A 12266-nucleotide genomic window follows, 5' to 3' on the forward strand; every position below is an offset into this window, starting at 1 on the left:
TTGTTGTTGTTGTTTTGTCAGTACAAGAATAGACAAGAATAAAATAAATAGCATTAAATGAAGCTTTGAAGCTCGGTAGAGGTGTTGAGGTCTGGTCACATCACAAAATACTAACCTTTCCTGGCAAAATCAATTCATTCCAATAAAATTGCTGTGATGAGTAGATTGTACAGTGTAAGAATCGATCATACGAATATGTCCCATTAGCAGCCAAGCTAAGCTGATGAACTGCAAATTGTTAATAGCAGATAACAAGTTTGTTAGCTCTGAAAACTATTTATTGGACAACAGTAAACAAAAGAGAAAATGGAGAGAATCTTGGAGAGCTATTGTGACTAACCTGGCTGGCTAGCATGTTAGCAGTTAACTCACCACCACCTACAGCAGTTCACCAACTTTCTCTGCCTCTTTCTGGTATGAGCGAGCCTTGCGTGTAATAAACTGTTTTTCGTGTGAGATGTTTGAGGTAAAATCATGGCGCCAGTCTAAATCGCCTAATTAACACACTATTGGTGATGTTCTGCTACATACTAGATAATAGAAGATGCTCCCCTATGTGATGTATTTGATGTATATGTGTTTCTGACACATTTGCTGTGTGTGTTTGCAGCTTATAAGAGAGGTTTTGGACAGAGATTTGATTTTTCTTTTTTTTTTTTTTGACAAATCCATGCAGCCTACAGCACATTGATTTTGACAGATACTAGTTTCTTAATGTTTGCTGAAGTAACACAGACAGACATGATCTCTATCCAATCAAATTCCTCTTAAAGCTTGATTTGCAGCTGCTGTCTGCTCAGTTTATCAGGGGGCATATGTCAGCCAAGGAGATCCCAAATTAGAATAAGAAAATGTTTCCGATGAGTTGCAGTCAAAGCACAACAATGGGTACCACAACCACAGATGAAAGCGTGAAACCACGACATTGTTATGCGTGAATCCAAATGTGTGTGGATACTGTACATGTAAATGCATGCTATATTTCACTGTTGGTTTGTGTTCACCAGAATGTGAATGTCCCACTGAGAATTGCTTCCAGACAACCAGGCCTTTGACTGAGGAAGAAGGGAGCTTTGTCAGACACAAGCGTTGGGATTGTTCGACACAGCGTGAGTGTGTGTGTGTGTGTGTGTGTGTGTATGTGTGTGTGTGTGCTTGTATGTGTGTGAGAAAGAGATTATATGTGTCTTTTGGTGAGAGAGTGTGTATGTCTGTGAGGAAGAGATCGTGTCTGTGTGTGAGGGATTGTTCAAGACAGTGAGTGGTGTGCCTGTGTATATATGTGTGTGTTACTGTATGTGCGTGTGTGTAAGAGACACATTAACTTAGAGAGGGAAAACAGGACAAGTGTTTGGTATTTCTGTCTGCATTTCAGTCTAATATCAGCTGACAGGGAGTGTGTGTGTGTGTGTGTGTGTGTGTGTGTGTACACGTGCATTCTGTATGTGTGCACAAGTGTGTGTGTATGTGCATTTCATGTTTTGTTTATTTTCTGTTGCTGTTCATCAAAATGGAAGCAGAGCAGCTCAGATACATGACAGCACTTTGCCCAGCTCCAGCTCATGCGGTGAGTGACACTGATTTCCTTTCTGTCTCGTTCTCTACAAAAACAGCTTTTCAAGCATGAAAAAGCTGTCTGATTCACAAGTCAATTTTAGCTGTGACCTGTGATCAAAAATGAGCATGGACTGATTTTGAACCACTTCAATCTAACTGTGAGCATATCGTTTATATGCTGAAATATCATGCTGAAATGCTTCAGTTGTATTGATAGGCATGCCTGCAGGGTGGTTCTTCAGTCATTGAAATTTCAGTCCATTGGTCAACAACTTTAGTCCAGACTGAAAAATCTCAACTGACTCTTAGATGGATTGCCATGATTGTACATGTATTTATGGTCCCCAGAGGACAAATCTGGATGGCTTTGGTGATCCTCGCACTTTTCCTTTATAGGTATACAGAGTATCATGAAGCTGACATTTTTGTTTTCATTCTTGACAGCTACTGGATAGACTGGAGCGATCTCCAATATTTTGGTCAATGACCAAAAACCTGCAAAACGAATGACATTCTGATCAGCCTTAGCTGTACTTTGTGCTTAGTGCTAATTAGCAAATGTTAATGTCCTAGTCTAAAATGCTGAACATGGTCAACATTGTACCTGCTAAAGATTTCTGGTATTCTGTGTACCTGAGCAGACAATCCAATCAGGCTTAGAATGGAGCGACATTACAATCCCTGGTATTACAGCCTTGTTGGTTTATGGAATGTGACAATATGACCAGCTGATCAGATCACATGACTAGATAGTGTGAGAAAATCTCTTTCACTTTCTCTCTCTGTTCAAACCCCACTGATGGCTACAATCACATCAGTTTTATTACCAGTCTTCCAGTCTTCTCTAGATATGCAGTTTTTGGATTAAAAGTTATTTAGTATGTTATCTGGAAAGAGAATCTTCTATTGGCAGGTGATTTTAAAGGTTTCATCGACATCAGTCACAAACATTTGATTGTTTAAATGAGATCATCGAACAAGTGTGGTGAGAAAATGATTCTTTGCTGCAGCTGTTAAGAACTCAGGGGCTTTATGATAGAAATATAAAAGTGTTATTTTTATCTACAGAGATTTATATATCTGTCAGAGTCATTGGTGAGTTTATAGTAATCTTAAGGCACTTCATATTACATTTGCCTTGGCTCTCTCATTGTATCATAAAATAATATAATACTACAGGTAATTTATTGTTCTTAATGGCATCATTTTCATCAGATCTTAATAAAATAATGATGTTGAAGAACACTACAGACAGCAGTGTGTCTGTTTCAGTAATGTTTCAATAACTGTCTGTTTATTCAACATCTAACTACAGACCTTTTCCAACAGGAAAACAAAATCTGATTCTTTATAAACTGTGGTTTTCCTGTTGTACAATGCTTCTCCCTTTAAGGCCACACTCAGCTGCTGAAAGAGAGCACCGGCTGTATTGTTGCATCGCTGGTCCCCTCCTTCTTCCCTCCTCCTCTCCTCTCCCCTCCCTTCACTCATCCATCCATCCGTCCACCCCCTCTCCTCTCCACACACGCACACCGATTTGCGCATCGCCTCCTCCGGTATAATGACCAACGATTCCCCGGAGGAGGAGACCCGAGCACCGGGCGGCGGCGGAGGAGGAGGCGGTAAAGGAAACGCACGAAGAAACCGAGCGGACGACAATGTCACCATCCTGACATCGACCATGGATTTACAGAGAGTCAGCCGGAGCCGAGCCAGCAGCAGCAACGATGCCGCCCAGAGCCTCACATCCTCCGTGGATCTGAGCACCTCCTCCCTGGAGCTGAGCATCCAGACGCGGATCTTCAAGATCATCGTCATCGGGGACTCCAACGTGGGGAAGACCTGCCTCACCTTCCGCTTCACCGGGGGCAGCTTCCCCGACAAGACCGAGGCCACCATCGGCGTGGATTTCAGGGAGAAGGCGGTGGAGATTGAAGGAGAGACTATCAAGGTAAAAGCAAGAGGGGCTGGATGTTGATTAGTGGTGTTTCCTCACTCCCTCCTCCTCCTCCTCCTCCTCCTCCTCCTCTTTTCTTTTTGTTGATCAGCTGCAGCTCAAAGTCTGCCAGTGGATCACACCGGGCCTTTTCTTTCATTTTACCTTAACAAAAACCACATTGCACTTTTCCTTAAGGATGTTTTTCACGCTGACTTTTTACATGTTGGAGAAATTTAACACCTTTTGACAACATAGGCTTTGAGTGTCCTTGTAGCCTAAAGCATTTGTGAATCTTATTTGTATTGTAAAAGGGGGTTTGGGGCAGAAATATTTCTTTGGAGAAATGAATTTATTTTGACATTTTGATAATAGATGGTTCAGTCATTTGTGTTTTCTTGATGTTAGTGAAATTACAGACAACTTTAGGCTGCAACCTGTATTTGGTCATTTGTTCCTCAGAAAGCAATTAAATACAATTTACAGAGATACTGCTTTAAATGTTAGTGCCCCTGACAACAGCTTAGGCTGCTGAAACAGTAAATATCTATAATCCTGGGTAGAGCTGAAATGATCAGTGGTTAATTGATTAGTCAATCAACACAAACTAAACAGCAGCAATACTGACAAATAATTAATCTCATTAGTAGTTTTTAGAGCAAAAGCTAGAGCATTACCTGGTTATAACTGATCCATTAGCTGTAGCCCTGCAGGTGTAGCTACTGCATTAGGAAGGGTCACAAAGTAACTATAGTACATTAAACTGTTTCAGTTTGCTAACAATTTCCTATATTGAACCCATGAAGACAATCAGCCATCTGCTGTTTGAATGTAGTGTATCACAGTGTGATGTCAGTCATAGCAAATTCTACTCAAGCAAAACCAACAACAGGACAACAACCAGCAGTAGAGACATAGATCATAGTGCTGTAATGGGGTCCTGGTAATTACTGAATTAAATTTTTATGATTTCCAGGATCGTCAATAGCAATGCATATTGGCAGATGTAACAAAATCAATTTCAGTGCAACAGTACGATAACAGGCCAGCTGAAGTATCATGACAAATACTATTGGTTAACATTTTAGTTGATATGATGAACATTTACTCACGTCTCTTTGGTTTGTCTGACCTGTGGCTAAATATGAAGCTTGCTGTTGAGATTTCTCACTCTGTGTAACACACATACCTTCCCCCTTCTCACTTAGTCAGTAAGTGTGCGCGCAACCTCCATATCACACTTACACCTGCATGTGCAGGCTCCCTTCCCCCCTTTCTGTCTCAGTAGAACAGTCTGTCTGCACCCTCCAGATGCCCCCTAATGCTGACTCACAAACACACCGTACACTACAGCTATTAGGTCAGCATGCATGAATCATCGAAATTCACACCGAAACACATGCCATACACATACAATATGATCACCAGTGTGAGATCCACAGGTAAATTGAATTCATGTCACTAATCAGGCAATCTCTGCTGCCTTCAAAGCTGGCTAGGTCATGTTGATGATGAGGTGATTGGGAAATCAGTAAAGATTTTGTCATCTAGAGTGAGTCTATTTAAGTAATTAACTCTGGTGTTGTGGCTGCTGGATGTGCAGGCATTCACCTTCCACCTCTTAATACTCTTTATTTTTTCTATTAGTGGAAATTTGTTGTTTTACATGTGACCAAAGAAGGTAGTATTGCTTCGTCTGCCTGATGACTGCCCTGATGACTACTGGTCATTCATGTAGATGTATGGTCCCCAGAGGATGGTTCCTATGTTTTGGTGACCTCCTGACTTTTCATGTCGTGCCACCATCAGGACACGTTTTCCACTTGTACAGAAGAAGTATCAGCATCCAATATAGGATACACCCTTTCTACAGCAATGATTGCAGAATCCTTTAAGACCATCCACAGGACAATTTTAACAGTTTTAGGGTGGTTGTCAGAGTGCTAGTTATTCTGTTCAAACTTGCTGTTGGATGTGATGAACACACAAGCTAGACTTAAAATCAAAGGTGGAATACTGAATGTATTTGAGCTAAGACACATGCTTAAAGTACTGATTTTATTTGCTCTTGTGTCATATAATTGGACTGGTCAACATTAGGAGTTTTATTGTGAGAACTGAGGGTTTACAAGCAGGCAGATTTTTTAGATCCAGATCATCCAGAGCTGAGACAGGAAGCTAGGATAAGCTGTGTTTATGTGTGCTTTCCAGATGGTGATTTCATTGCCTCTACAGTGGACTCCTTCATTGTTGGAGCAAGAACTAGGCTACTTCACTGTTGCAGAAGGACTGTTAAAGAGATTATAAAAGAACTACATGGCGGTACAAGTCAAACTTTCACTCAGGGTTTGCCTAACTGGATGAACATATAACTTCACTTAAACCTCAGACTAACTAACTGCACAGATCCAGTTATAAGTGCCTCCTTTTCCTTTGTGGTCCTCTTGGAGATTAATACAAGTAGCGTACAGATTGGCAACAACAAATGTAAGAAGCAGCAGGAGTCTAAAAATAGCAGAGCAGAGGGGTGTAGACTACTATGAAGCGAGATTGTGCTATAGAGCACTTTGGATTATTTTTTACAGTCTGATGAAGAATCATGATATTGTGATGCCCATTATCTCTGACTGGGGCTTTAGGTTTTGCTGAGACAGCTCTGTCAAAGAAAACCTGGTTAGGGTACAGTGTCAAAATCAGGGTAATGATTCCCAGGTTTGTGTGACATGTAGCCAGGATAGCTTACAAAATGAACAACATTAGTGTTTCATATCTGTGGACTGGCACTGGCCACTTATTTCTGGGTATTTAGGCTGGTTTTGAAAACCACTCTTTCAACTTGTTACTAAGCCACAGTTCTAAATAACAGAATATAGATGGATTCAAAACAAGTGAGACATTGGTTTGAAGAGACATCTTCACTGATGAGAGGCATGTACAGCATAAGCCTTATTGTCATTTTTGCGAGCTCTATTTTGTGCTTTATCAATTTGCTCAGTTTGCTGTTCAATTATGGGATACACATTGTTCAAAAAGACCAAGCTTTAATATTATGAACAGCATTAAACGCACTATTCAACCTCTGATACTAAACAGCTGGGCTTGTCCTTTCAAATGGTAATAGCAGATAATTGACTGGTCCTTTTTCTCTGCGGGCTTGGGCTGAGTGTCGGGAGGCGTCCATGTTGATATACATACTGCTATTGATTACACAGGCAATGGAGACATTGAGCAAGCTGATTATTTGAGCACAATATACTGTGCAGTATATCTGACCCAGCAGGAGCCATAAATAACTTGTATTCCGCATTCTGACAGGACTGAATTTTATTTTTAGGTGGAATCAATATCGGTGCTTCTCTTGTGCAGAGGACAGTAGGCAATTTAAGGGGGGATGCCATCTCCTTAGTTAGCAAAATGACCAAAATGCATCCTCCTGTTAACCTACCTCTCCATCTCCAAGTAGCAGAGCGTGCAGGACTGAGAGTTTGCTGAGTTGAATGTGTTAGTCTAGTCTGCGTAACTCAGTGATCTTTTAACCGACTGAGTTTTATGCAAGTGAGAACCAAGGCCTGCGACCATGGCTCTGAAATATCAGTAGCCTGTCTGTGCTGTGTATTCATAAATCCATGATGCTGTCTGTGGCGCTGACATAGCAGACAGATTTGTAATAGCAGCTTTTTCTCTCAGTTCCGCCCTGTCAGTTTCATCTTGAATCTGTAATATTCTCAAAACTATATACAATAAAGGCTCAGTTCTACACTAGTGAATCTTGTAGCTGTATACCATATAGAGTAGTGTCACCTGCATGATCAAAGTGACAAGTAGCAACATGTAGTATTGGAACAGCCTGAGGATCACAGAGACACACTGCTGCCTGTGGTGTTCCAAAAATGTCCCTGTAATATATGAATGATCATTCAGAAGCATCTGTGCTGCTGAAAACACAACCCCAGACCAATCCACCTCTGGAACAAAATATTTTAGGGGACACCTGACTACAGATAGAGTTTGAACTATAGGGTTATAGTATTAAGTTGGGGTAGGGTTAGGGCCACCCCCCTGCAGAGGGACTAAATGAAGGTCACTTCCTCTCTGTCCTCCTGGTTAAATCTGAACCATCAAATGCTGCAATTAAGAAATAACAGTGCTGTAGAATAACTCCATATGATGCTCAGGTGTGCTGGCTGAGGAATAAAAAAACTGTATTATTTTGCCAGACAGCTGTAGAATAAAGTGCTTGAAGCAATCACCAAAATATTTAGCGAGAAGAAATGTCTTGTTCTATCTTGGCTTGAGTTCAATTGGGCCTGTGTCATGACATTTGATCCTGGCATACATCAAAATCTGTATACTGCACAGAGTGGACTTGCATGAGGCCTTTGTTAATGGTTAAGCAGAAAAGCCTATCATGCTAATAGAGCAGTGCTCTCTTAAGACCCTGTAGCCAGAAATATCTTAGCACTCATTCCAGTTGACATGGTACAGGGCATGCTCTGGTTCTTGTAAGCCTTTATAAGCTTAGACAACTCACTGTATACAGATTCATGTTTGTAGTTGTTTCTAATTTACTACGATTAATAAAATATTTTATGCATGATAAGCCTGGATGCCTCGATACTGTGTCTCTGGTTGCTGTTATTTCCCCAACATCCAGATATATGTAAATGTAGACAGGTACTTTTCCTCAGTTGTATTAAAACACAGGTTTGTCTTGTCTGTCTCCACAGGTGCAGGTATGGGACACAGCAGGCCAGGAGCGCTTTCGTAAATCCATGGTGGAACATTACTACCGCAATGTCCACGCAGTGGTTTTTGTGTATGATGTCACCAAGATGGCTTCCTTCCGCAACCTGCAGACATGGATAGAGGTTGGTAACTGGCTCAGTACATTGCAAAACAACTAAATTGTCTTTGTCAGTGTAGAAAGGGTCATAGGAGCGCACATTCTTCATGTACTGAATATGTGCACAGCACCATGATCATTGTGTAGTTGTGTATGTAGGAAAAATCTCTCCAATGTGTGCAAAAATACTGCTACTACTATGACAACTTCCACTATTTCTACCATAACCTCTGCTAGTCCTTGTGATAGTCAGGTTGCATCAGCAGTAGTAATAATCAAATGACTACTAGTTGTCTTAAGAGGAGGAAGTAGTTGAATTAGTATATAGGTAGAATAGCAGTGGTATCACAATCAGAAGTCACAGTGACACCAGTGGTTGTCGTGAAATATAGCAGCTGCAGCAATCGTAGAGCTTTTACATGCGCAGGTGTAATTAATAACATTCAACAGTTGCATTTGATTTAGTTTTGCCACGTTCAGGCTTCTAGTATTGTGCATGTGGCTTACTGTGGCTTCCTGGGACGCTTCAGTGGACGTGAGTCATCGTTAATGTTATTAGTTAAACCTGTGCTTTTCCTGCTACGACAGGTCAATATGTCTGAAGAGAAAAAGAGAAAATAGTCTATTGTAATAATGGTAGGACAACTTGCATTATGAGTCATAATATTAGTGTTTGGGCTGTAAACAATGACTGAAGCACGGAAGAGGAAGTCTGGGCACAGCTGTCCATTACCTCGATGTCCGCTGGCTATACTAGAAGCCCAGAAATCACTGCCCCCAGAGGCTAAATCATTGTCAGACAACAGCCAATGAGGTAACAAAACTGCAAGGCAGCTATGTTTAAAGCAAATGGTCTCACCTTTATTCAAGATTTTTCTATCTATGGTGTTGACTCCAGAATGCATACACACATGACCTCTCACATGTTTGGTGTCACGACTGTCCCTTCAGCATGCACAGCTCAGTCTGTGGTGCATATAGCACAAATGTGTGTTGTATTGGTTGCAGAGGTAATATAACTAGTTGTAGACAAAATTATGTGCGACTAATGCTAAATTAATGCCCTGTTAGCTGAAAGTAGAGAATGGGATTTTTTATGATTTGCAGAGCTTCATGACCTTAACCTTGGGATAAATACCCCCACTTCTTGGGGGGTTTTTTTTGATCATGCTAGATATTTAATTGTGTGCAGCGCAGATATAAACACACAGTGCAGTTTCACTTTATAGCTACTTTTCAATTGGCTCAATCAATTATGTGAGTGTTAGTATTGGATTTTACTTATACTGAGCTGTTGGGAACGGCAGCTATACAGCCATTTTGGCACCAACAGTTCTCACCAAGTGGGACCTATTGTGGCTGTCATAAATTCCTTGTAATTACAGCTAAGAGACTGGCGTCCTCCCAGCTGCTCATATTTATGGTCACATATCATGTGAACATGGCCATAGTTTATAGAGTTTATAAAGTTAGATTGTGTTGTGTTCCAGGAGTGTAATGGTCATCGGGTCTCAGCGTCAGTACCCCGAGTCCTGGTGGGAAACAAGTGTGACCTTGTGGACCAAATACAGGTGAGTGTACTCAAGCAAGGACCACAACACATTGTAATACTTTATTTAGTTTCCTAGCTTGAATCAGGGTTTGCAACCAAAGCTCTGTGCTTTCCCAGGTGCCCTCCAACATGGCGCTGAAGTTCGCAGATGCCCACAACATGCTGCTGTTTGAGACATCGGCCAAGGACCCGAGGGAGAGTCAGAACGTCGACTCTATCTTCATGTCGCTGGCCTGCCGTCTGAAGGCCCAGAAATCTCTGCTCTACAGAGACGTGGAGAGGGAGGATGGAAGAGTCCGACTCACACAAGAGACTGAAACAAAGAGCAGTTGTCCTTGTTGAGGAAAAGGAGGAGTGGGAGGCATAATGGAGGGGAAGAGAGAAGAGTGGAGGCATAATGGAGGGGAAGAGAGACGAGTAGCTGTGCATGTCAAGGAACAGGAGGAGAGGGGTGGTGGGAGAGTGAGGCTAGAACTAGAGTCTTTTAAATTAAGTGCAACTTTTCTGGTTTACAGGAGGATTGGGTGTTGAGGCTGAAGCTGAGAGAATTATGTTCCAGGGAAGAGGAGAATAGGGAGGAAACGCTCATGCAAGGGACTGAAACATCATCAATATTCTTGTTCTTGAGTATGAGGAGTGGCAGGAGAGAGGGTGGTGAAGATAGAGAGAAAAGGGGAAAAAGGGATAGGGGAGTGACGCATTTATTAACAATTCCGAAATTAGACGATGTTGCCTTTTAGACTGCAGTATAGTGTAGAAATTCCTCCACTTATTCAAACGTAGACAGAACCTGAGTAAACATATTTCAGTGTGACCAGTGCACAGGCAGACACAGCACTGTTAACACAGGATCCACAACAAACAGTCTTAATGCAGGGCTGTCATTTCCTGAACCTGCCCTGGTTTGGTGTTTATCACAGCCATTAGTAAGAGCAACATTCTGAGGTGACATATTACAAGTCTTAAATTTTCATCCACATCAAGCAGCATTTTCCAACCTATATCTACTGCCTTAAAAAGCTGCCTCTGTCTTAGTTTGACGAAACCAGTCAGGTTTCGAGTATTTTAACCACTCCAGATGATCTTGGTGTGTAAAACCAACCAAACACTCCGGCAGCCTCTTAAGTGGAAATGCCAACTCTTTTGTCTCAGATTTATACCAGAATGTACCTGATGTCTATTTAGGTCAATCCTTCACAAGTAGAACAGTTGACTTGAAATCACTGTGAGACCACAAATGCATGGGAAAGATTAGAGGATAATGTGGATAAAATAGGGGGCAAAAAGTCCAGGCAAGCTCAAAGGACCTGTGCAGGAAGACCTTAACAGCAAGGTTTCCTGAAAACAGACCATGCAGAGGTCGTCAGGCAGCATGTCACATATCGATTCAGAGGCTCTTAGATCCTCTTACCCTTATGCAGGAGAAAGTCACCCTCCTATGAAGGAGGCAAGGCTCCTTTTTCTCATCTAACCCTGATGTAAACATATCCCCTTCACGCTTAGCTTCTGGCAAAGTGGCTTATCCAGCTTTCCCTTTGTATACAAATGCCGAAACATCCAGTCAGCGCCGTACGTGACTTCGAGATAGCCAGGCAGCCACAGCTATTCTATACTGGTAAAGGCCTTCTCTCTGTCTTAGATGGTGTGCTCTCCACATCTGTATCACTGCCTCCAGTCTCAGAGAGGGCAGGGAAGATAATAGAAAACTGTGACCCCTGCATACATAATGGATATATTGATACTGCTACACAGCCTGAGCCTGGATGTATGGGTGGTTGAGTTAAGCCTGTTGTGTATAAAGGAAAGAGTCCAGGAGTATCTGAGCCATGGATGACACAGGCTGCATGAAAAACTGTAGAAAGCCATATTCATTATTTACCGTACAGACAGATGCAGTGTGCTTTACGTTGAGAAAGCTCCCAGATGGGTTGTGGGTAGAAGAACACACTGTACATAACTCAGTGTTGGAGCTATGAAGTCTTTGTAATAAGGCATCAATCCACAAGTCTCACTGTGACTCATTCAAATTAATATAGCAGCACACTCACCATATCTTACCCTGTTTTAACATTGTAGCCCACTTGAGCTAGGATATAAATATATTTGGATGGCATATGTAAAAAAAAAAAAAAAAGGAAAAAAAATCAGATCAGTGAGCATTTTAGACCAGTGTTTCCTCCAAGCTGACAGTCTGATGACCCAATTAATTCATCCCGTTGAGCAATTTAAACACTGTGCTCATCCAAGTGAAGTCCTTAGAGCTATTGTCTGTGCTGTATCAGGTTTTTGTGATTTTGATTCAGGAATTCTCCTCATCTGTACTCCCTCCGTCAGTAGCAGCGGGATCAAGCAGCCGTTAGGTGAATACAATTGTAAAA

General features: G+C 41.7%; 1 protein-coding gene across 1 annotated transcript; it reads left to right on the forward strand.

Moving 5' to 3' along the window:
• The first annotated feature begins 1137 nt into the window (after positions 1-1137).
• rab33a (RAB33A, member RAS oncogene family) lies at positions 1138-12266 on the forward strand. The gene is made up of 5 exons (XM_076739228.1): positions 1138-1567; positions 2951-3508; positions 8221-8361; positions 9827-9907; positions 10006-12266. The coding sequence occupies exons 2-5, from the start codon at positions 3119-3121 to the stop codon at positions 10228-10230; spliced, it is 837 nt and encodes a 278-aa protein (XP_076595343.1). The 5' UTR covers positions 1138-1567; positions 2951-3118; the 3' UTR covers positions 10231-12266.

Source organism: Chaetodon auriga, chromosome 9, assembly GCF_051107435.1.
Source record: "Chaetodon auriga isolate fChaAug3 chromosome 9, fChaAug3.hap1, whole genome shotgun sequence".
Classification (NCBI taxonomy): Eukaryota; Metazoa; Chordata; class Actinopteri; order Chaetodontiformes; family Chaetodontidae; genus Chaetodon; species Chaetodon auriga.

What these genes read in the sequence shown, in the direction of transcription:
- rab33a (XM_076739228.1), top strand. Translation starts at nt 3,119, where the DNA reads ATGACCAACGATTCCCCGGAGGAGGAGACCCGAGCACCGGGCGGCGGC. An exon ending in ACCTGCAGACATGGATAGAG is followed by an intron (nt 8,362 to 9,826) that starts GTTGGTAACTGG and finishes GTTGTGTTCCAG; the next exon opens with GAGTGTAATGGTCATCGGGT. An exon ending in ACCTTGTGGACCAAATACAG is followed by an intron (nt 9,908 to 10,005) that starts GTGAGTGTACTC and finishes GTGCTTTCCCAG; the next exon opens with GTGCCCTCCAACATGGCGCT.